This window comes from Engystomops pustulosus, chromosome 3 (genome assembly GCF_040894005.1).
Source record: "Engystomops pustulosus chromosome 3, aEngPut4.maternal, whole genome shotgun sequence".
In the NCBI taxonomy this organism is placed as follows: Eukaryota; Metazoa; Chordata; class Amphibia; order Anura; family Leptodactylidae; genus Engystomops; species Engystomops pustulosus.
This window is the reverse complement of record NC_092413.1, coordinates 145866718-145891424: the sequence shown is the minus strand read 5'-3', so window position 1 is coordinate 145891424 and position 24707 is coordinate 145866718. Positions and strand designations below refer to the sequence as shown.

The following is a 24707-nucleotide window of genomic DNA, read 5'->3' as shown; positions in this document are numbered from 1 at the left end:
GAATACCCGAGCATTTTAGTGCTCGCTCATCTCTAGTCATTATCTATATGAGAATGACCAGTCATCCAATAAATGTACAAATAGGTTCTTTCTGTACAGTAATATGGAGAAAATAGATAATATTTCTGGTATCTTCTGAAAGAGAGGGCAAGAGAAGGTGCATGCTTGTATGTCCATGAAATATAGAGTACTGTTTATAGCAGTCCCAGGCCACCAGCTATATAACAGTAATATGTAATATTAATTTACAGTATGTGTTTGTGCTCTCTTTCCTATTGCTTTATCTAATAATGTTATTACTCTGTAATGTCTATTTGTAATGTAATTTTATTTGTATATGTAGCCCATGATCTGTGGAATATCATAGTGCTATTTTTATCATATATATTTATGTATTTAAGAGGAACTGTAAGAAATTGTAAGAAATGATCTCGTGGGCAGGTAATGGCTAATTGGATAAAGTATAAAAGTGTAAGTTGGTCCTCTTGGCTTTAGTGTTTCATAGTTTTAGTCATTTGTTTTCCCCACATATAAGTGGCAATATTAGGAAAGGTAAGCGTTGGCCAAGCAGAAATCTGTCTGAGACCACATGATGAGAAGGGTTACATCAACTCACCACTGTGCCAGGGATTGGATCCCAAGCATCACAGTGGTACATGATGTAAGGAGTTCTTGCTTCCTCACAAAATAGCAGAACTGAACTATCATGATTACAATTGGTGCTGCTGGTCTGCCAGCAAACATAATATCACTAAGATGCTCAGTCGTATCCCCAACACTGTGCTCAGTGTGAAAGGGGGGCGGGGGGTCCGACAGAGGTACCTCGGACCCCATCGGACCCCCTGTTCTTGTGATCTGTGGGGTCTCATAACTGTGGATAGGGCGTAACTCTTTTTGTGGGAAAAGCATCAGGGATTTTGCAGGATTTAAAATGAGTTATAGCATTTTTTTCAAAAAAGTGATTTTTTTAAGTTTTCTCAGAGAAAATTTTTTGCTTTCTGTTTAAAAAGTTGTAGTATTCCACACTACCATTTTGAGCTACCTATGTACATCTTATTAATTAACTTTTTTTTATGGGAGTGATTAGAAGTAATTTCAATTGTATTGTTACAGTTACATTAACCCCTTCCCACTGATGCCCTTTTTCATTGTTTACTCCCCACCTTCAAAAATCTTAATTTTTTTTTATTTTTCCATGTACAGAGCTTTGTTATAGCTTATTTTCTGTATAACAAATTACACTTCAAAATGGTTGTATTTAATATTCCATGCCATGTACTGGGAAGCGGGAAAAAAACTGAAATTGGCTAATTTTTATGTTTTTTATTATAATTTTTTTTTTTAATTTTAAGACTCCTATACATAGCAATATATGGGAATTTTCCTCGCACATTCGCACATTGATTTCACATTGTAATGAAGGGGTTGAAACAAGAAAGCCTTGGGTTTTCCGAAGACCTGAGGCTGTCATGGCGATGGATCGCCGCTACCCGATGTCACGGGAAGCTGCAATCCTTGTCAAGGATTAAGCTGCCGGCAGCTTCGCTGGCGCCGATCAGCTGGAAAACACCTCTCCATGCATCGGCACCTGGCATGTGACGTCACATATCGGTAAGGGGTTTTTTAATTTAGTGCCATTTATTTTGTAGCTTAAAAACATGGTAACTTTAGTCTCTGGATTGATACGATGGCGGCCATAAAAAATAGGGAGATACATCTTCATAACTCTGTAGGATGTCGGGACCACACTGACATGTGTAGTCTGGAGTGTTGTTTAAGCAATTAAATAAAATCACAATGGAATCAAGATTTTGTATCTTTGTATCCAAACATTGTTTACTAAAATAGTTATAATCATAGGCCTTAAATCTCAACTGGTAATTTGATATAGCAGCACTATAACTACTGTGTCATTGCTAGGAAATGTGTAGTCATTTACTACTAAATATGTATTGCATTGTTCTGATGTATTGTGCAAAAACTTTTCTTGAAATTTTCATGGCAGAAGAATAACTACACTGTGAGGGGAGCAGAACAGGATAAAAAATGATAAAATTGTGTAGCAGTGAAGAACAACACAGTTACATAAAGAAAGGCAATAATCAACATACCACCTAGAGTCCTCTTAATACCATCCCCGCGGTGTTATTCACTGCTCCTGTGTCTCTTCAATTGTATGTATTGATTTCCTCTATTTGAAAAAACATACAGGGAGCAATTGTGGTTCTAGGCTAGTCCATTTAACATCACATATGTACACAAGCAGTCCAATAAAAGGAAGTAGCATCACCAACCTAAATCCTATGTGGCTTTGTTCAATAACAATTTTACTGCTCTCAAACTGATTTTAGTAGTGTCGCTCTAGGTAACAATATTTGCAGAAAACTGAATGGTAATATTACAAAGTGCAGATTGTGTTCAGTATAGTGCAATGCTCCTCTGTGCTTGATTTGTTTCTCGCATATTTTTAATATAGCCTAGAAGGGAAAGTATGGTGTCTGGAATACATCAACGTGAGAAGGGTTTAGCCAAGTCATCAAGTGAAGCGTGCTATTAAAATCAATACATGCTGCTGAGATAATATCACGTATTAGTGTTAGAAAACATAGGGCAGTGATGCCAGGTACAAAAGTGTGTAAAGCAATAATGGATATCCTAGTAGTATTTAATTAACATCACACAGATCCATAAAGGTGTCCTCAGTGTAACGTCAGTTCATTTCCTAGAACTCTGCAAATCTTTATCAAACAGAAACATATATAATATACCTTCCAATGACCATGGTATCAGAGTGAAGAGGAAAGCCCAAACACTCCTTTAATACTAACTGAATTTTTATTTGAAAACAGGTAATTCCTCTTTTATGCAATATGCATGCAGAACGCAAAAAAGTGGAATTACTTGTTTTCAAATAAAAAATCTGTTTGCATTAAAGGAGTGTTTGGGCTTTCCTCTTCACATTATATCGGAGTAGGTATCCGAGCCTGTGCAGCACCTGCCCTATCGATGTGCTGCCGGACCTCTTTTACATAGTATCAGAGTGTTCATGAGTAAAGTGACCAGCATGGAAGATATTGGTCTAGTCTATTAGTAGTATTTACCAGGAAAGATTTAGCACCCTAAACGAGACCCACAACCTTTAATTACCGTTAATAATAATTGTCTAACAAATTGGAATAAAAATGTGATGATTGACATTCCCTCTTTAGCTCAGTTCTCGATGAAGGATTATCTATATTTGGCATAATATGGCAGGACTTCCTTTTTAGCTTTTTAGTGTTTAGGGTAAATGTATTCAATGTGAGACACATTACAGGTTTAATTTTTCCTTCGTTTAATTTAAAGTGAAAACTATTAGGTCACCTTAACTGAAAGCTTGTAATGTTTCCTAACCTTCAAATTTACACTGAACTTCTATATATCATCTTCAAAACATACTGTTAGGTTGTTTAGATTGTGAGCCCCATGGGGACAGGGACTGATTTGACATGTTTGTACAGCGCTGCGTAATCTGTGTGCGCTATATAAATAAAGAATTATTATTATTAAATTTACTAAACTAATTAGGAGCAAAAGAAGTTTGCTTTTCAAGGTGGTAACACTTTACCTATCTACTATATTTGCTTTGCTGTATTTTAGTATAAGAAAAGTCCAGTACTGTAATTGATACTATTTTTTGGTTGTATGTACATTTACTAATCATCATTTGGCATTTCTCAATCACTAGTTTATAAACATCTATATTATCCATGTAAAGAGGCTATTCAGGTTGGTCTAATATATTCCTGTTGAGCTTTCATGGATGAATGCATTAATATAAGTGTTGTGAAACCTGAGCTTATTAATGTTAGAAGATCTAACTGAGTAAGGACGGAGCTACACATTACAAGCCACATTACAGCGCCTTATACCAAACGATGCATCCAGAACACATTTTCTAACATATGGTTCATGCACTTAGATTTGTAATGTGTCTACATGGAAAATCCATCTCCTAATGAATGGTTCCTGAGTTACAGCGAATAATTTCAGGGCAGATCTTACATTACTAATGGGAGCATCAATATGTCAATGGACTTGCTTCCTGTTGCATCCGATCTACTGTATATACATTGAATCAGAGCTTCACCATTTATAGCTGGCCATTATACTGAGAAATCCATACACAAGAAAGAGAATTCACTAAACACGGTAAACATTATTCAATGCACATTGATGCGCAAGTCATTTTCCTTCCAGAATCTTCTGTGATTTCACTGCTGATGTATTGAAAACCTTATGGGTGTCCCAGCTTAAAAATCGAATAAAGTGATATCCCAGTTTTTAGCATAAAAAGATTATTCATTACATAATGCAAATAATGTTCCAATGCACTTTATTTATCAGTTCTTTATGGTTCTTAAAAGAAATCTGTCAGCAGTTTGGACCATTCAAAACTGAAGACAATGGGCCACATTTATCAAAAACAGTGTTGTCTGTACTATGTACAGCTTGCCTGTGAAGTGTACAGGGTGCACCAAATTCTGGTTTTCTGGAGCACGATCTTCATGAATCGGGTGATCCTTGCACTGCCCCCATCAGAGTGCACCAACTTTTTTTTTTTGATGCACCTTTAACATGGGGTGTGTAACACACTGCTGTCGGACGCTGCATGATAAATGTGGCCCACGGTCCGATTGTGCACCAGAATGTACCTTTCAGTGCAGAATTTGGTGTCACGTCGGGTATAGTGCAGCTGTGACACAAATGTGTCACAGACACTTTATAAAAACAAGTGCAACCAGTTTACACTGAAAAGAATCTGCAAAAACTGGTGCAAAAAAAAGTGTTTGTGCCAGTTTTCTGTCTGACTTTGCACCAAAAAGAACGTGCAAACTGCTGGCGCATTTATTTATAAAGTGTCTGCGCCAGTTTGGTGTTGCGGCTGCACTGTGCACCAAGGCAAACAAAATGTGCACCTAAAGGGGCGATTTAGTGCTTAGTTGCAAGGTGCACCATAATCCTGCAATGTGCACCACATTTCTATTTGTAATAACAGTATTAGTTTAGTTTATATCTTACATATATGTCTTTCAATGTGTCTCAATTGGTTTTGCTCATGGGATAGGATTATACATATTTGTATTCTTTTTCTATATGTCCTTTTTTCCAAGCTATACTATACCTAATATGGTTTTATAAACACAATATGAATATAGAAATGTATAATTGGATATTGAGAACTTGAATTCTAAATATGTGTAACATCATGCCGTTCGCTCACATGTGCTTCTAAAATTTCCATAACATGAGTAATATGTTAATAATTGTTAATGAAGGTTCCGATTACATGTGTTTTTATATATTAATTGTTTTTACATTACCCTTTATCTTAATTCCCGGACCGACGAAACAGGTTGATCACGTGGTCCGTTCCATGTGATCGCGTGGTCATGTGACCGGGTGACACGTGATCACCTCATGATCACGTGATCATCGCCCGATCTCCGGAAGTGACGTCATCATGGGGGGTGCGCCATCAGCGGACGGAGTGCAGCCGCTCAGGTGTGTTTCTCCAGTGATGCCGCTGTTTCCGGTCGTGCCTCCTCTTTCCCGGCCGGTAATTGGGTAAGTGTTTTTATTTAAACTGTCACTTTGTACAAAATTTTTGTGTAGATCATGACTAAGACGTTTTAAACGTCGAAACGCGTCGATCTTACGCGTTCTTTTTATCCATGTACCGATGCACGACTGAAGCCCAATAAAAAGAACATGCTTGCACTTATTCCGGTGTGGTTCTCCTGAGTGCCGCCTACCACTATCTTTTGTAAAGTTTGAGGATTTCAACAGTCTAGGATCTGACGGCGTGCACCACCACAGGATAGAGGTGCAGGAGGACAATTAGGTGATTGGGTGAGCGATCCGAAATTTTCTTTTTATTTTCTACATTTCTATTTGTGACACAATTCTGCATCATGAACAAAGGGCACCAAAGCAAAATGGTGCATTCTGCCAGAGCAGTACAGGGGGCGCCAGATTAATGAAGACTGGTCACCAGTTTTTGTATATATGATGGACCCTGCCCACTCCACAGACCACCTGTTCAGTAACAGCACCGGAGAACTGTGTAACCAGGCCTTTCTGTGTTTTAGTAACAGCAGGACTGTAAAATGCTTTGTATTTCAGGATTATAACTGGATTTGAAATGCTCAGCTGAACTACATTACATTCCTGAAATACAAATCTATTTTTCATAGTCCAGCTGCTACTAACAGTTCAAGCTGTATGATTATACAGTTCTCTAGAGACAATAACTAAAACTGGAGATTTATATGGTGGCAACTGGTGTTGGATTCCTTTAAAAAATGTTGGCTAATAGAACTGGGACCATCCCAATTTATTTTGGAGAGATTAAACATTGCCTTAGTGATTTGACAAAATAGAGTCATACTGATGATAGTACAGTTATAGTACAGTTTTCCTGGATTTGTCTTGTAAGAAGCCAAGCATCTGACCATAACAAATTTGTATTCACTGAAAGGAATTGAAAAAAAAATGGAATAACTTTATCTGTCACCTCTCCTGACATGTTTTGTTAAACATTTGTCTTCTCCATGAAATGCTAAGTTGTCATATTATTCTGTTTTGTGCTATTCTCCTGTTATTCCCCCCTACAATTGTATGAGTAAGTTGTCACCTTATCCATCCTCTTGTCAAGTGTTGTACGTACAAACAGTAATAATTTTGGAGTGACAGTGTGGATGCTCACCTTGCCACTCTTTTCCAATGGAGGCATAAGTGTTGCGATAACTTGTGTCTCCCAGAATTTCTCTTTAAACCAGGGATGCACAACCTAAAACCTGCAGCCTCAAGTTGTAGCCTTATTCACTGGCTAAACAGAGAGCAATGAGTGTGCCATATTGATGGTAGTGCTCATTTGTGCAGGAGCACGGGTAGCAGTTGTCAGGATCAGTGGTAGTGGACCCCTACCACCAGGTCGCTCCACAGGTGCAACTTTGTCCGCGGCGGCGGCGGCCAAGGCAAGGTGCAGAATCGTGAGGCAGAGACAAAGTTGTGGACAGGCAGGAGGTCAGGACAGGCAGCACGGGATCAGAATCAGGGATGTAGCAGTAGGTAAGGACAGGCAGCACAGGAACAAAGTCAGGAACGGAATAGAGGTCACAATGGTAAATCAGGATAAACACACAGGGCAATGAACACAGCTTTCTATGAGGCATAGAAGCACAAAAAAACCATCAGGGGACACAGGAAGGGGCTGGGAATTTAACTGGGAAGGCGGTCAGCTAGTCATTGGTGCGCTGGCCCTTTAAATCTTAGATGTCTGGCAAGCACGCGCCCTTGGAGCGAGAAGATCGTTGCTGGAGCGTGGCAAGGTGAGAGATGCTGCTGAGCTCTGGGGGACAGGGAGGGACACGGGTGCTCCTCCGATCCAGAACACGGGTCGCAGGGGCACCTGTGACAGCAGTGAGTTCCACTAACAAGTGCAGTAGTTGGTGCTTCTAATGAGGGTCTTTGAAGTTGAGTGACATGGCAATGTGGCCCTCAAACAAATTAAGGTTGTGCACCCCTGCTTTGAACTGTGTGAAATCATTTTACAACTGACATTTTTCACTCCAGGAACAATATTGCTATGATAAGTAGCAGCCAATGGGTTAATTGATAGGCTGTATAAATACTTTGGCCTACTCACATGTATTGAAATCATAGCTTATAAAAGCTATAAAATAATGTGTCATGTCCTCATCAATGGCGATAAATATTTTCAAATTAAAAGGGTCAGAAGTCCATAAATGTATTCCTTCACTGTTCACCGTAAATTATTTAACAAGCACCAGGGACCAAAAAAATAACACAAACGATAACACTTGGAAGGAAAAACTATGTACAAAAATGTAATTATTTATTTTCATTGAAAAATAATTCTTACAAAAATACAAAAGAATAACTGTCCAGTGAATATAAACGTCAAACAATTTGGCAATACATTAAAGGATTCTCTGAAGTTAATCTCCAAGTCATTTGATTCATTTTATTGGTTTCATGAGTGCATCTTGGGTACTCATTTTCTCCACAAGGTTATTATAAGCATAGTCAGCTATAGACAGAATTTATGCTTTCAGATACAATGCTTACTGCAGAAAAAGGACATAGAGGCTGCTTTATTTCAAGGGGTAATCTCATCTGGGCATTGATATTTAATTTAATTCACCTGCTATATACATCCATTGAAGGAAACCGCAACGTTCCAGACCCCTGAAGGGTACGCAAGGTTACTTAGTTATCCTTTTATAGACACTCCCAGAACACAAGGGTTCTGAGAGGCTCAGGAAGTGATTTAAAGTTGTCCACACAACTTCCGGATATGGCACAACAATAAATCACAGCCCTATACAGTAGGAGCTGCCACCTCTTTTTATATAAGCCCGGTCCGTAATGGGTTTATATAGGGTGAGGAACGATCTCGGCAGCATGTATATATGCGTGACTCAGATGTGGGGATTCTTGATCGAGATAAAAGAGCAATGCAGGTTAAATTTTATATTTAAAGGGAACCTGTAACCAGGAGATCCATTTTTAGCACTTCCCCAGTCCCCACACAGCATAGTACATAGACTGCCAAAGTGTTTTTGTATTAAAAATTGGTTTTACAAAAAAAAAATGTTATATTGTACCTTTCATTAGCATCTGCTGTGTGACTAGGCAGTTGCCAAATAGGAGGGGCTGGAAAGGAGCAGTCCCCCCACCCTTGGGAAACAGCTACTCCATGTGACCTTTTCAAATATATGAAAACACCCATCACTTGGCTTAGCGACGCCCCCTGCTCCTCTACAGCCAATCCTGAGTGTGGGGAGTTATTCATATATTTGAAAAGGTCACATGTTTCCCAAGGGTGGGGGGGACTGCTCCTTTCCAGACCCTCCTATTGGGCAACTGCCTAGTCACACAGCAGATGCTAATGAAAGGTACAATATAACATATCTTTTTTTCTGTAAAACCTATTTTTTATACAAAAACACTTTGGCAGTCTATGTCCTATGCTCTGTGGGGACTGGGGGAGTACTAAAAATGGGTCTCCTGGTGACAGGTTCTCTTTAATTGCCTTAAGGGAACACTAGACAAAACAACACATACAGCTGGGATATATTCAGTTACACAAAGTACAAATTACAAGGTAGCACTACAAGTAACAGGGTTCAGCGGGTTAGTTACCTTTGTGTGGTGGTTAATGGAACCCAATAGACCACACCTTAAGATCCTTCTCTGCTTGATGGTAATATGGTTCCCAAAGACAGAGGTGCCTGATTATATAAGGTGCAGACACACCTCTGCCAAAATAACAGGAGGAGTCATGGGTCCCTCCTAACTGGTACTGCAATAGAGCACTGGAGAAGCCATAGCTTCTTAAGGGGAAGTCGTAGGGTCATGGTTCTGGTATCATTGGATATGGGTGAATCCCTGGATTGCATTGATACCAAACCTGACCCATTTTCTATGGTCCTATCTCTGGAACAGAGTATCCTAGAGTTCCAAAAATCGCAGCCTCATGATCACCTGAATCTCACCGATCCAAAAATGTATTTGTTCTTCTGGTGAGATGGACCATAACTCCATAACTGTCCCTATTCAACATGGTGATTTGAGAGTTTTAATGGCTCTTTGTTTGAAACTTGGGAGGAGGGGGTGGATGCGTGGAGTCGATATCACTGCAAAATCACTGGATTAGATGTCTTCAATTTCTCATAAATGTATTCATATGGTCCCTTAGAAACTAGATTGTTGACCTTGGATACGACCACCTCTGCTGGAGTAATTTCACAAAGAAACAGATAGTTTTCCATATGAATTGTCCCGTAGCCGTCCTGTGGTAATGAACACTGAATCTGGGTGCTTGGGTGCCTCATAGCGCATTTGTGACCACCGCTGGCAGGATGCAGGGGAAATTATATTCTAGGACAAATATTTCAATTCTAAGGGACAACATGGCTGCATTTATGGAAAATTATCTATACACAGAACACTCTTTTATTAATAACATGCAATTGAAGAAATGTGTGCATATAGTAAATTAATTAAATTAAATGTGAATGTACAGATGGAAATACCCTTTTACAAAGTTTACTATTATCTTTTCCTGAGGTAGCTCCGTTATAGGTACAGTCTCGACAGTGAGACTTTACTACAATATATTTCAGATTGCTGGCAGGTCAATTTGACACCCAATGATGTTTATAGTCAAGAGACCCTTCCAACTAAGAGGAATTGTTGATAGCAGATGTCAGCTTTATTGTTTTATATCCTGATTGTCCCTGTGATTAACAATGAAACTAATAATGGACAATGATAGCATTTATTTGTCTGAGTCCCATTAGTGGATAAGATCATAATAGACCTAAGCTGACTGTTCAAGGTAAACTATTGAACACAAATAAATCCTTCTTTGTGCTCTTGAATTTTTTTTCATTTTCTGTTCTCTTGGTCAAAGACGTTTTTATCAAACAATTACTTTCTGTCTTCTGGTTTACTTGCCATTGCTTTCTGTGAGGGACTTGAACATTGACAGAAACTCATGTAACCTATGCAATGGAAATTAAAAAAGGCAAAACAACCATATGAAAGTAAAGGCATTGAAACACGTGACCTTTTTACAAGCCAAAGAAAGCCTTTACAACAACAAATCTATATCTCCATTACCTTATTGCTTTTTTACTTTATCCAATCTATTATATCCTGGGTTAATATATGTATATATTTTAAAAAGCTCTTTGAGAATTTGAAATCACCAATAGGAAAGTGTTTGCTTGCATGTTTTTAGTGAGGTCACCTTGAACAAATTTGTTTTTTTATTAATGCAGTTCTTGTTTAAGTGGAAGAATGTGACCCTCCTTTCATTAATGTAGTCTCTAAGTTTTATTGAGAAGAAAGTAAAAACAGAAAACATCTGGATTTTGACAAAGAAACTACTAACTACACTTTAACTTGACCTAAATGCAGTTTGTTGCCTGAAACTAAGCAGCTCAGATTAATTGATTTCTTGCACTGACAATCAAAGAGCAGCGATTTTACATATTAAATAGGTTGTCTAAGATTACAAAATAAGATCTGCTTATATCCAAGTATGACGCAGTTCCATGGGTTTTGTGACTTTGTGGTGTGACTCACTATTAAAATGATGGCACTGGGGCACTGGGTATAAACTGATCCGAATATAAGCCAAGGTACCTAAGTTTACCACAAATAAACGGGAAAACCTATTGACTTGAGTATAAGCATAGGGTGGGAAGTTCATTGGTCACAGCCTCAACCCAGTATATAACTAGCCAGCCCCCTGCCCCCCAGTATATAGCTAGTCATCCCTATGCCCCCCTGTTTATAACCAGCCAGGCCATGTCCTCAGTATATAGCCAGCCAGATCATGCCCCTCAGTATATAGCCAGCCCCATGCCCCCATTATATAGCCAGCCCATGCACCCCAATATATAGCCAGCCCATGCTTGCCGGGCACACACTATGATGTTAACCGTTGGACGATCCGACTGATTCTGAGGGTGGTATTTAACATTCAAATTGTGCAGCAAGCCTAAGCACTTACATCCATCACTTAAAAGATGGTGAACTCTGTCGGACCTGAGTGGGATATCGGGCGCACGATCTTAGTGAATCGCGGCACAGTGCATTATCGTTGGACTATGCACTTTCGGTGACGCTCACTTTCGTCGGACTGTGCTCCCTTTTTGGGGATTACACGGCTTGCAAAGGTATTTAACAAGTGTTTGCACTGGGATTTTGGCGCACGTAATCCTTTTTGGTGCATCAGCGCTGGCTTCCATGAGACACGATTTATCGTCGGACAATGCACTTTCGGTGAATTCCAGCGGCCGGGTATGTAAATGTCTTGACTTTTTCCAGTGATGCCACGCTCCCTTTCCATAACCATGTCCCTTTAGTTTAAAAAGTAGTCTAAACCTCTTAAATGTGGTGAAAGGCATTTTAAACTTTTTTGGGTGCAAATTACACCAGAATTCTGGAACAGACTGTTGGATTTTTTGAGATTAAAAGTCCACAACAAGTGTGCACTCAACAGTTTAGTAAAAGCATGTGCAACACCCTCGCCGATGCAATGGCGAGGGAGGGTTTGCGAATACGTCCCACCTGCATGTAATTCCATTACACTACATGGTCCTGATAGGACATAGGGATATTGCAGTGGTGAATCCTGCCTGGCAAGGCAGAGGTTAAGTATTTTGTATAATGCAAGATGCTATTGACCAATGTCTGTGTTACATCCTGTCTCTGTGCACTGAGAGGTAATTGGAGGAGCAGCCACCACCTGACCAAAGGGAGGTAACAAAACCCCCTAGCCCAGAATGTTCAAGAGGAGTCTCTCCCCAGAGAGAGAGAAGAGAGCAGTCTCTCCCAGAAGGGAGAAGAGACCGGTCCTAGTCAGGCCCTCTGGGTCTGCAGGACGCAAGCAGAGTGTAGTTAGCTGAGCAGCAGCTCAGAGACTCTAGCATACCAGACCAGTGCAGGAAGAGCCTAGCCCCTGCCTGAAGTGGAGCAGTAAGACTAGAGTTAGTGTAGTGAGGAAAGGGGTATCATCCTACCTTCAAGGGTGATACCTGAAGAGATCCAGGACCGAGCTGAAGCATCCTCTAGGACACAGCTGCCTCCCAGCCTGCCCTCCACATCCAGGCTGGTGAACTACATCCTGTGGCTCCCTCCAAATACCTCTCCAGTACTCCACCTGTTAAAGACACGTTTTCTGCAGTTCCTGCCGGTTGCAATAAACGAACTGTAAGTTGTTTTCTTCAACTTTTGTCTCCGTCTGGTCCCTGCTACTACAACTACCATCATCACCGGCACCCTGTCCATCACCCAGAGACTCACCCTCGGGACATTAAGGGGTTGCCCCAGGGAGATCCGCTATAGCAGCCTCTCCCTCATCTTTTCTTGCCAACACCACCCTGCTGGAGACCTGCCAGGCTGTAGGACAGCCCTCCGGTTCCCCCGTACCAAGCACCGTGACAATAGCGTGCTTAGGCCGCAACCGCCAGCCACTCCGGTACCGCGGGCCCCGGCTGTATCCAGGCCTCACCTCAAGGGCTAGGCCCCGGTGGGGGATGTTGCAAGTGGCGTCACGAACAGGATATAGACTTCTGTGCCTTATTACGGCATTAAAGACTTTCCTTTATTAAAAGACTGTGCTGCCTAACCCTGCTGCCATCCGGGTTTAGGCCTAAGGACTTGTACGTTTCTGGAATGAACTGTGTTATACTGCTGCCACGTGCGGTCGAGCGCTGCTCCCGCACTCCAGAGGTTAATCCTGGCAAGAACTGTACCAGCTCTGCTACATCCGGCGCTGCCGCGCCTAAAGATTTTTACCTCAGAAACTGTGGCGCAGCAAATAATTCCAGCCCGCCAAAACCTTCACTGGCGGGAAACCCAGATGACGCATCAAGCTCCACCCACGCGCGAAGCGCGCGAACCCCGCCTCCTGTGGCGCAGGAAAAATTAGAGCCCGCCACAGCTCTTGGCGGGAAGGACTCGGACTCCTCCCACTGGCTCGAGGCGGACTTCCTGCCCTGCCTCAGAGAAGCGCCAGATCTCAAGTGGATGTTGAGCAGCGAGGACAACGCCATGTGGGGTCCTCCGCCTTTCCCTCCTGTGGAGCGTCCAGAGTTTTATGAGGTATTGGAGACTATGGTGGTGGTCTCTGCGCAGCCTGTCCGAAGACCCTCCGCTGGACATCGGCTGCACCGAGGATTGACTCGGGCCTTCGTCACCAGGACATGCTACCAAACGGTGACGCAGTATCAAATTCCACCCGGGCGGTTCCTCGTCCCTATCCCGGCTACCATCCCGGTACCGCGGGTCCACGTGGAGGCGCCACGTGGGGAGGCCCCGACTCCTGCGGAGCCAACGCCTGGGCCTAGTGTTGCCGCTCCACCTGCTCCGAGGCCTGCTCCACCTGCTCCGAGGCCTGCTCCTCCTGCTGCGCGGCCTGCTAGCCCCGCTGTAGTGGTTCCTGACCCTCCGGTGGTTCCTGCTCCTGTTCCGGCACCTACCTGTCGTCCGAGGAGATCCGAACCCGAACCGGAGCCACGAGCCCCAGCACCGAAACCTCCGCAGCCTCAAGGCCGAGGTGAGGCCGCCCGCCGGCGACTCCGAGACGCTGTCTCGGACCAGCGACGCCGAGAAAAGGAGGCCCAGCGGTACATGGCCGGTCGATCTACAGCTGGAGCTTGGGTCGAGAAGAATCGCACCACCGGCATGGTCCGGTTCTTCGACATGCGGAAGGGCTATGGCTTCGCTACCCAGGACTATACCGGACGGGAAGTATTTATACCCCGCCGGTCCGTCAAGAGGCCTGATCTGCCGGAGAGCCTGCACAACCTCAAGCCAGGCGAGTGTATCGAGTTCTCCCTGCAGGAAGGACCCCGAGGACCCTGGGCGGCTGGTGTGATCCGGATCCCCGACTCCGATGAGGACCGCTACTACCCGCAGGATGACTGGTATGAGGACGACGAGTGGCCGGAGTCCCCGAACACCTCCTCTTCCTCGGCTGCGAGTCCCCGGGCGGTGACCCATGTGAATGCCCCATCCACGGTAATCGTGAGTACGGGTCCCATTGCCATCCATGGGCCGGGCATGATACAGGGCGCCACCCCCACCGGCTCCCCTGCTGGGAGCATTGTCAGGTCCCGCAGCTCCTCTGTGGGAGAGGACATCCCGGCTAGTGAACCTTGTCCGGAGGTTCCATCTAGGCCCGCATCTCCCCTTGCCGGTTACCAATGGGGTGATGACCCGGCCCCGGAAGAACCGGAGCTGGAAGGAGCCGCGGCGCGGCCGCTGGACTCCGTTTACTTTTTCCTGGACCCCTCTGTGGTCCCTGGCTCAGTTGAGCCTCCGGCTGGAACAGCCGACACCCCGGGCGACAGCGCTCCTCCCCCTGAAGGTCCGGAGGATGTTGCTGCACCTGCAGTACCCACTGCTGCCACCGGGTGTCCCCAGCCGGCACCTACTCCCGCTGAGGATGCACAGGATTCCCTGCAGGAGCTGGATCCTGTCTTTGCTGAACCCAGCGATACTGGCTAATCCCTGAAGGGCTGTCGCCCTCTCCAGGTACTTTGTCCATTGTACATATTGTGTGTATATAACTCCATTTTCCCCAAAGAGCCAGAGACAGTCCTGAGACTCTTACCCTTATTTATCTCAGTCAAGAGATTATGTGCTATGATAGCACCATTCCTCTGCCACAGCAGAGATTTCTTCAAAGGACCCTGTCCCTCTACCCATAGAGGAGACCCTTTGCTTCTTCATTGCACTTTTCCCCACATCAAGGGCTGTACCCAGAAGATGGACTTTGTCAGTAGAGACCTTCTGAGAGACTTTTGCCAACCTCCAGGAAAAGTTGCAATGTAATTTATTATCATTTTGCACTTAATGCCTTCCTTTTTAGGTATGGACATTCTGCATGCACTTTTTATGCCTTTCCTTTGCAGGAAAAGAGACATTTGCTACCGTGCTACTCTGAGTAGCCTATCTATCTGTAACGTTATGTTATAAGATGTGTACCCATTGGGCTGCTAAGCCAATGTGAGTTTACAAAAAATCTTTGCACACTGTCATATCTGCCAGTAGTCTGCATTAACCTTTTCATAGGCTTTTCAGGTTGTAGTGTGACTGTGTCGGACCGTCTTTTATGTAAAACACTGACCGCTACCTGATCCCTCAAACTGAGGTTTGCACATGGGGGTAGTCCGTAAACTGCGGGTCTTTAGGGGACCGGGGGTGTTACACAGCTAGCACCTGGATGCCACTCATACATGGGTAAGGTTGTCAGTCAGGAGGTACTCGTGTCGCATATGCTCATGCAATGCAGATAGACACCATATAATTGCCGCCAGGGAAGAAGCGTTGTTTAAACAAATATACAGGCCTTGGTGCAAGGAGTGGATTACAGGACATGACACCACACCTTTCCTACTGTACAGTTCGGTTTAATGGCGTCAGCGACCAACTGTCATACAGCTACATGTTTGTCTTAGTCCGACACCAACCCAGGTGCCTGTCTCCAGGACCATGGGCGGTTTGTCCCTACACCTCACATAGCCTGCACTTCCTAGAAGTGCCCTTAGCCCCCTTTGTGCCCAAACCATCGGTAGTCGAGCCGAGGGCGGCTCTTTCAATTGCCCCCGGGGTATGCAACACCCTCGCCGATGCAATGGCGAGGGAGGGTTTGCGAATACGTCCCACCTGCATGTAATTCCATTACACTACATGGTCCTGATAGGACATAGGGATATTGCAGTGGTGAATCCTGCCTGGCAAGGCAGAGGTTAAGTATTTTGTATAATGCAAGATGCTATTGACCAATGTCTGTGTTACATCCTGTCTCTGTGCACTGAGAGGTAATTGGAGGAGCAGCCACCACCTGACCAAAGGGAGGTAACAAAACCCCCTAGCCCAGAATGTTCAAGAGGAGTCTCTCCCCAGAGAGAGAGAAGAGAGCAGTCTCTCCCAGAAGGGAGAAGAGACCGGTCCTAGTCAGGCCCTCTGGGTCTGCAGGACGCAAGCAGAGTGTAGTTAGCTGAGCAGCAGCTCAGAGACTCTAGCATACCAGACCAGTGCAGGAAGAGCCTAGCCCCTGCCTGAAGTGGAGCAGTAAGACTAGAGTTAGTGTAGTGAGGAAAGGGGTATCATCCTACCTTCAAGGGTGATACCTGAAGAGATCCAGGACCGAGCTGAAGCATCCTCTAGGACACAGCTGCCTCCCAGCCTGCCCTCCACATCCAGGCTGGTGAACTACATCCTGTGGCTCCCTCCAAATACCTCTCCAGTACTCCACCTGTTAAAGACACGTTTTCTGCAGTTCCTGCTGGTTGCAATAAACGAACTGTAAGTTGTTTTCTTCAACTTTTGTCTCCGTCTGGTCCCTGCTACTACAACTACCATCATCACCGGCACCCTGTCCATCACCCAGAGACTCACCCTCGGGACATTAAGGGGTTGCCCCAGGGAGATCCGCTATAGCAGCCTCTCCCTCATCTTTTCTTGCCAACACCACCCTGCTGGAGACCTGCCAGGCTGTAGGACAGCCCTCCGGTTCCCCCGTACCAAGCACCGTGACAATAGCGTGCTTAGGCCGCAACCGCCAGCCACTCCGGTACCGCGGGCCCCGGCTGTATCCAGGCCTCACCTCAAGGGCTAGGCCCCGGTGGGGGATGTTGCACATGCATGATGCATCTACAAAGCATTTTAAGCTGACAAGATGACAAACAGATTGGCAAGCATATATCAAGAATGTTGTCTTGAGTTTGCGCCGCTTTCTACACCGAATAGGCATTAATAAATCACTGCAGAATGTCCCCTGCTGATATTATACTGACAACAGAAACCAGCCAAGATGCTTTGCAGAAGCGGAATTCCGTGCACAGGATTTCCAGCATTCCTGGACATGCTGCAAATTCTAAACCTGAAGCGTAAATCTTTTTATACTCTGACTTTACTCACAGCACGTGGATGGGATTTATATATATCTCTTAGCGATTAGCCAATGAAGATTATGCTCCATTTGTCCCCGGCCAAGCATAGATTGTCATCTCATACAGTTCACATATTTCTAAATCCATTCCAATAATTATAGCCTCATCCTTTTATTAGGTATGTATAACGGTAAAGTTGAGCTTTAGAACAAACAATAGGCACTTAGTTATATAAAAACCAAAAACCTTTCTTTCAGTCTCATTTGTTCCTTATATCACTGTTACACACAAGGTTCATTTACAGGGCATAGAAGTCAATTGATTTTTTTATATCTCTCGAGGTTTACTTGTACTGCGTTTTCGAAATACAGGCAGTCCCCGGGTTACATACAAGATAGGGACTGTAGGTTTGTTCTTAAGTTGAATTTGTATGTAAGTCGAAACTGTATATTTTATCATTGTAGTTCCCGACAATTTTTTTTTTTGCCCCAGTGACAATTGGAGTTTCAAATTTTTTTGCTGTAATAGGACCAAGAATTATCAATAAAGCTTCATTGCAGACAATTTTAAGCTGATTATTGCAATCTGGGACTATTTTAAAGCATCCAGAGAGCTTCACCAGAGGTCACAGTGGGCAGAGGGGTCCGTCTGTAACTATGGGTTGTCTGTAAGTCGGGTGTCCTTAAGTAGGGGACCGCCTGTAATAAAATATTCTTCTTCAGACAAACCCCAGGAAGAACTTCACATTTAGTCCCAGCTCCGTACTTGAAGAAGACTATAAAAATCTTAAAAGCAGGGGATTAAACACCTTCCAGAATCTTTGTTGAGGTTTTATTTCTTCACTATTTTTATTTTGACTTTCTAGTGTGATTTTTATCCTTTGGACTACTCTCTCTAGTCTAAGTGGAGCATGGCAAGGAGTGTTCCAAAAACTCAGATATAAAATTCCTTTAATGTATCCCATACATTATACATGTTTATAGAGGTTGATATCTATTAGTTTGCCGAGGGATCATCTTTTTTCTGACAGTTTGTCATCTGGAAAGCAGCGTACTGTCACTGTCCTTGATTGATAGGAACTTCCAGGGATTATAAGACCCTGCAGCATGTCCAGGTGATGTTTGGATCCAGCTGAATGGGGCTCTGTGCTGTCTCATTTTGACAGCTCGTGGCTGCTCTCCCCTTTTAACTGTAGGTGTTTTTGTCTAACTATGCCCTTATTAGGAAGTTTGCTTTGTAGCGGTGGGTTTTGTTATATTCCACCATCAATATACTTGCTATAACTTTAGGACAAATCTATAAGGGGGCATTAACTCTTCACTCTACAGGGCGATAAGATTTTGGGGGGGTTTATGAGCTGTGATAATTGTGAGAAGTTTTAACTGCATGTGGAACACAATACTGCAAACCCAACAGGCGGGAGGAAAAGAATATTTATCTTTACACGGCAGAGCCAGGATATTTAAGCAGCCAGCGTGCCTTTTTATATGTGTAGCCTGCTTCTAGTAAGAGGTTTAAAAAAAGGCTTAGAATAAGACCAAAATAATGTCATTCTCTTACAGTTTTTGTTTTACAATACATTAAACTATACAAAGAAATAATTGTACGGTGCTGTAAAGCAACTGAATAATAACCCTTCATTATCGAGTGCCAGACTGCAACCAGAACAAGGAATTCTATTTATTTCATTTTAAAAGCATTTTTCCATGAAAAAAATACAAGTACAATGATTGTTGTGCTATGTAAAGACTTTTTATATTCCATTCAGTCATTTCTGTGCTACTGTATTTTGGTCTAGAGGGTTTAAAATGAAGCCATCTCTAATGGCAGCTATTATGGAGACCATAGGGGATTTCAACCAGCTTCTCAATGATTCTGAATGACAAGTAAATCCACATTGTTACACAGACTTACTAAACCAGCACTCTATGTAGGCATTATGGGAGCCCTGGTATTTGGTTAGTGCTAATTTTATATTTTAGAACAAGGAAGATATGAAGGTTGTGATTGATCGCTGGAGGTCCCAGGAGTGAGTTTATTTAGTGAAATTCATTTGTTCCATGAAACAAATATTGGAATTTTAGGCCATATAACTCATATAGCTTTATCACATCTAATCCCTGTGTGTGTTAAAACAGCTCTGGCATTGAGGATTGACCACTTAGGGCTGTTCCACACTTGCGAGTATAATGCAATGAACTCGCATCACACTCGCAATGCATGCTGCTCGGATCGCACGGCCCGAACGCTGCAAACCGGGAGTGAACTCAGCAAGTCAGTTCAGTCCCGGTGTGCAGCATTCGGGCCGGGAGATCCAAGAATTCATCGCATCACACTCGCAAGTGTGGAACGGCCCTTAACGTTCAGCTTAATGTTTTAATATACTGCTCTCAGCATACTACTGCCCGACCCGGGCATAACATACATTATGTGCATGGCCTAAGGAGATTTTCTTAATGAAGCATATTAGAAAAATGTTAACCATCCCCCCTCCCACCCAATATCACAAATCATCTGAAATGACTTACTCTTTAAGCATTTGCAGTTGTGTTCTATTCCTCATGGGCACTTTATGGGACCTTTGGCCCACCCCCATTTGCTCAATCCTTTTCATATAATTGTCTATAATGGCACAATCCCTATAGGCTCCCAATTTTTTCATTTCTGGAAGTTTTTATAATGTATGTACCAAATGTGAACATTTACAGATCAGGGCCTTTTTATTTTCCAAATATTTGTTTGTATCTTGTATTTGGAGTTTATCTGCCGTTGATGTTCTGTGCTTATAATAACTCTGTTTATTTATTTTTGTTTTTTTTGTCTCTATAGTCATCCTTGTGGTGGTGTTTGGAATTTGCTGGGCTCCCTTCCATACTGAACGACTGATGTGGAGCTTCATTAATGACTGGTCAGAAGAAATGCACCAGATGTGGAGCGTTGTTCATGTCATCTCTGGAGTATTATTTTATCTTAGTTCAGCAGTGAATCCAATCTTATACAACCTATTATCCACGCGTTTCCGGGAGATGTTCAAAGAAGTCATGTGCCATGGAAGGAAAAAAAGATTAGGCTCTCGTAGATCATCCCCTAGTGTTACAAGGGTTACAACTCGCAGTACAGTTTGTGAGCATGTACCAGGGAATGGACTCCCATTTTCTGATGTAGATGAATCTGATGTGTATTTAGAGTGTGAAAATGTGGTCAAAAATCAGTCATCTTTCTCTTGAACTCCTCTTTTGTCCTTTCTACAGGGGTCAGTGGGCTGTCTATATACTAACATCCTGACACCGTAAGCTATAGCTTAATTGAATTTTCCAGAATTTCAAAAATGAAGCAAACTTTTTCCATCAGCTCAATACCCAGGTGGCAAATGAGTCAAAAAAAGCCTCACATTACCTCAGGCACTCTGGCCAGATAAATACTGTCTGTGTGACAACAGTGCTGAGGAAATAACCCTTGATAGCCCTCTGAGTATCACAAGGCAACTGAGCCCTGATGTGATGTTATATATAGCCATAGCTGGGTTACAGATGCCGAATTTATCACCTATCTTTCCATTCTGCTGAGCGCCCCGGTCCTGCTCTCCTTCTCCCGTTAAAATGTCAGTAGCAGTCGAAAAAGGCTGGTTACACATTCCACAAGCAAAAGCCAGAGAATGTGGTGATGTGTTCACTGCAGCCTCTCACAGAAACAATAACTTTCCAGGGGCCAGTGCTGACTAACTTACTGCCATATGTTAATAAGGAAGCGCTCAGGGTGTGAGAGATCAATCCTGTTCGCCTTTATTATATACAGGGCAGGCTAAACTCCCACTAATGCTGTCATGTCTTGTCACACAGTATTAATTGAACTGCAATGGATTTCGCATTTTAATTGGCCCAATGATGTGTAGGACTGCAAAGATGTGAATATGTCACCTAAGTCTGTGTTCTTCTTCCATATTAACACCTAATACAACAGTTCCGCATGATTCAGTATTACTGTTCTGCCTTGAATACTGCTGTAAATTTAGAGTACTACCTGTGCTCTTGTTTCCCTAGAATATAAGGAATGCAGCAAAAAAAAAAAATGCTAGCTGAAAGGGAAACTCATCCATGTAAAGGTTGAGTATGTTATCCGCACATTGTAAAGACTTTATGCTCCTTCAATATCTTCGCATCAGAAGTATTTTTTTCAGTCCATCTAAAATGAAATGGTAACTGTACATAAACATTTTTTTCTTTAGTCTTTTTATACACAGCACATAGGAGCTATTAATTCACACTATCAGACTACAGGCAATTCTTGTTTAACATGATTCTGCAGTTAAATTGTACTCTCTTCCCTCTGCTTCCTGCTTTCCCTAATCCCAGGGCCAGCCCCAGGTTTAAGTAGGCCCCTGGGCGAAAGAGCGAGAGTAGCCACACTGTCCCTCCCCACCTGCAGTAGCCACATTGCCCCCCCATAAGCCACATTGTCATCCACCCCGTAGCCACACTGTCCACCCATTAGCCACACAACCCCCTCACCCCATAAGACACACTAGCCCCCCCATAAGGCACACTTTTTCCCACCCATAAGGAATTTAGCCCCCTCCCCCCACACTCTGGGAAACAAGAAAAACCTCACGTTTCCACGCTCCCCCGAAGTAACCCAGCAGCCCCTTTTTTTTCTTTGGCATGCGCTTGCTGTATGCCATGACTCTGAAGCCTGCACACTTGATGTGATGACATCATCATGTGCTCCGCCTGCAGGGGAGCGAGGAAAGTGAGTCATGGATTATACCTCTTTCTATGTTGTGTCTTGATGAGCACAACAAAAAAAACAATAGGAGCCAGAAGGGGATCATTTGTACCAGTGTCTTAAAGCGACACTGGTACTATTGATCCAGGGGCAAAAAAAACTTTTGGGCACCCGAGTGGGCCCCACCCGGCTTACCTGGGCAAGTGCCAGGGCCCAAGTGTGCTGGTGCCAGGCCTACCTGGACCTATTCAATAAAGATTTTTTCCTCTTCCTAATTATCATCAAATGATTGTTTTTCCATCTCTTCACCTTCTTCTAACAGTCTCCTGTTTATAAAGTCTCCCCAAGAGTCGCTCTTCTCCACTATCCTTTGTATCATCAGTCTGCTCTCCCCTTATCCCTGGTACCATCACCTCTTCCCTCACATAGTATCATATCTTCTCCAGTCTCAAACTCCCTTTTAGTAGTGTCTTCCCAACTTTCATCTTACCCAGTTTTTTGTCCCTTCTGCTTGAAAACAGCCAGCTCACCTAATAGCACCTTATAACATAGATTTTCTGCTGCACTTCCTGGTGGCTGTCGCAGATCTCATGCTTTGTAAAAATAGAGAAGTCACTTGGATTAAAAAAAAGTATAGGTCCTGTGAGACCTGTGTATCTGACAGCCTGTTATGCGTTGTAGTATACTATAAATATAATTGCCGGTGTACCAAGAGTAATACCAGCGACAATAGGGGGAGACAATTGCTGTATAATCAAAAGAATGATTATAATTAATACTATACATTACAAGTCCTTGGTTACGCTTTCATGCTCTTTGTTTGTAGATTTCCTATAGATGTGATGGCTGGAGTTTTCCTTTAAACCATAGAAAAGTGACCCAGTTCTGGCACTAAACAATAATAACATGTAAGGATCGACAACAAGCTAATCTGAAATGAGAATTATGTTTACCCCTATCCCTTCAGGAGTAGAAAAGAGACACGCAGGGAACATGATAGTATACAAAGAGACCTCTGTCTGTAATTACTTTGTGTACACAGTAAGTGAGAATTGTATTAAATGTGCACTTACAGTAAGATGTAGCTTCTTAAAACCACAAATTCTCATCTAAAGATGCAAACTGTGTCTCACATCTGCTGTCCCATAGATAGTAGTAGAGTAATAGAGTAATTCCATGGTGCCAGACAGCAATATATGGAAATTGTATGAAAATGATGCCAAACAATTCCGGAGGACAATGTCAAGCCAGTGATTTACTATAGGACATCTTCTCTCATAATTATTGGAGACACTTTTACCTAAGCACAAAGACTGAAAAGTAAGTGATTTATAGCCAGTCGCATCTTACACAATGTATATCATATAGCGATAAATCAGTATGTAGAACACTCAACCATCATGTCCTGATCCCAGACTGTCATAGACATATAAAATGTATGTATTTCTGTGAAATGTTTGTATATAATGTCAAAAAATATTTAAAGTCTTGTATTTGTAAATATAAATGTGGAAATGTGATTCTCTAATTTATGTTAAAAAACTACAGGGTATCATTCTAATAAAGGTAAAACACTACAAAATTTTTAGTGTTCTCATAATTAGAACTCCACAAGAATTAGAGTAACAGGTTATACTTACTATGTGGCTTTTCTTAATCGAAAACACCAAATACCATATGTTAGTTGGTGTCCTCCTAATTTTAAAAAGTGTCTGCCATGTTTCCATCTGAGTCCATATGCTGGCCACATTTCTCATATGCACCACTGCCATTACCATGTTAGCCATATAACAAAGAGAGTTCTGAAGTTGACATTTGGGGACTAAGTACGCTATAACTTGCTATGAGGCAGTAAGTATGGTCCATATGGCCTTTGTCCTAGATATTTGTACAGCAGAAGGACTGTATTGTTTGGATGGAACAGTTAATGTAGGGGTACAGTTGCTGGAAGGGGCCACAGAGCTCATGTGAGTAATGCATCCTCTTCAATGTTCCATCTACAAACAGAAAACCTACTGAAAGGGAATTTGAAGGGTAACTTTTGCCCTATGGCAGAAAAGCATTGAGAATAAAAACGGATTCCCATTCTTCTCTTGTATGTCTTTTTATGTAGTACTTGGAGTCTCCTGTGAATTTTATGCCTAATCTGGGACATTGTGTGTACACAGAGACACCCTGATGGTACTGTATTAGCGTATATACATTTATGTTTAAGTTCAAATAAGTGCAGTAGGGGAAAGACCTGCAACCTGGTGCCCTTCTTGCACAAGGCAAAAATATCCCTCTAGTACTATAGAAACATTTCCTTTCAGTTCTGTACCAGGCTCAGACTTATTTTTTGGCACACCCCATTAATTTGAGATCTAGGGAATTCAAAGGCCAGATAAAAAACTAGAAATACAGCCTCGTGCAGGAGAGAGGGGGAGTGAGCTCTGTTCACCTTACCCTCTGCATAGAGATATGCAGGGTGGGCTATATTTCTCTGTGCAAGGTCACGGTGCG

At 42.9% G+C, this 24707-nt stretch overlaps 1 protein-coding gene across 1 annotated transcript in view; it reads left to right on the top strand.

Moving 5' to 3' along the window:
* The window catches only part of NMUR1 (neuromedin U receptor 1), a 66476-nt gene extending 42245 nt beyond the window's left edge, over positions 1-24231 (top strand). Inside the window, exon 3 of the mRNA XM_072142458.1 lies at positions 20313-24231. Within this exon, the coding sequence (XP_071998559.1) occupies positions 20313-20710 (398 nt within the window). The 3' untranslated portion in view covers positions 20711-24231. The remainder of the gene's footprint in view (positions 1-20312) is intronic.
* Positions 24232-24707: the final 476 nt, after the last annotated feature.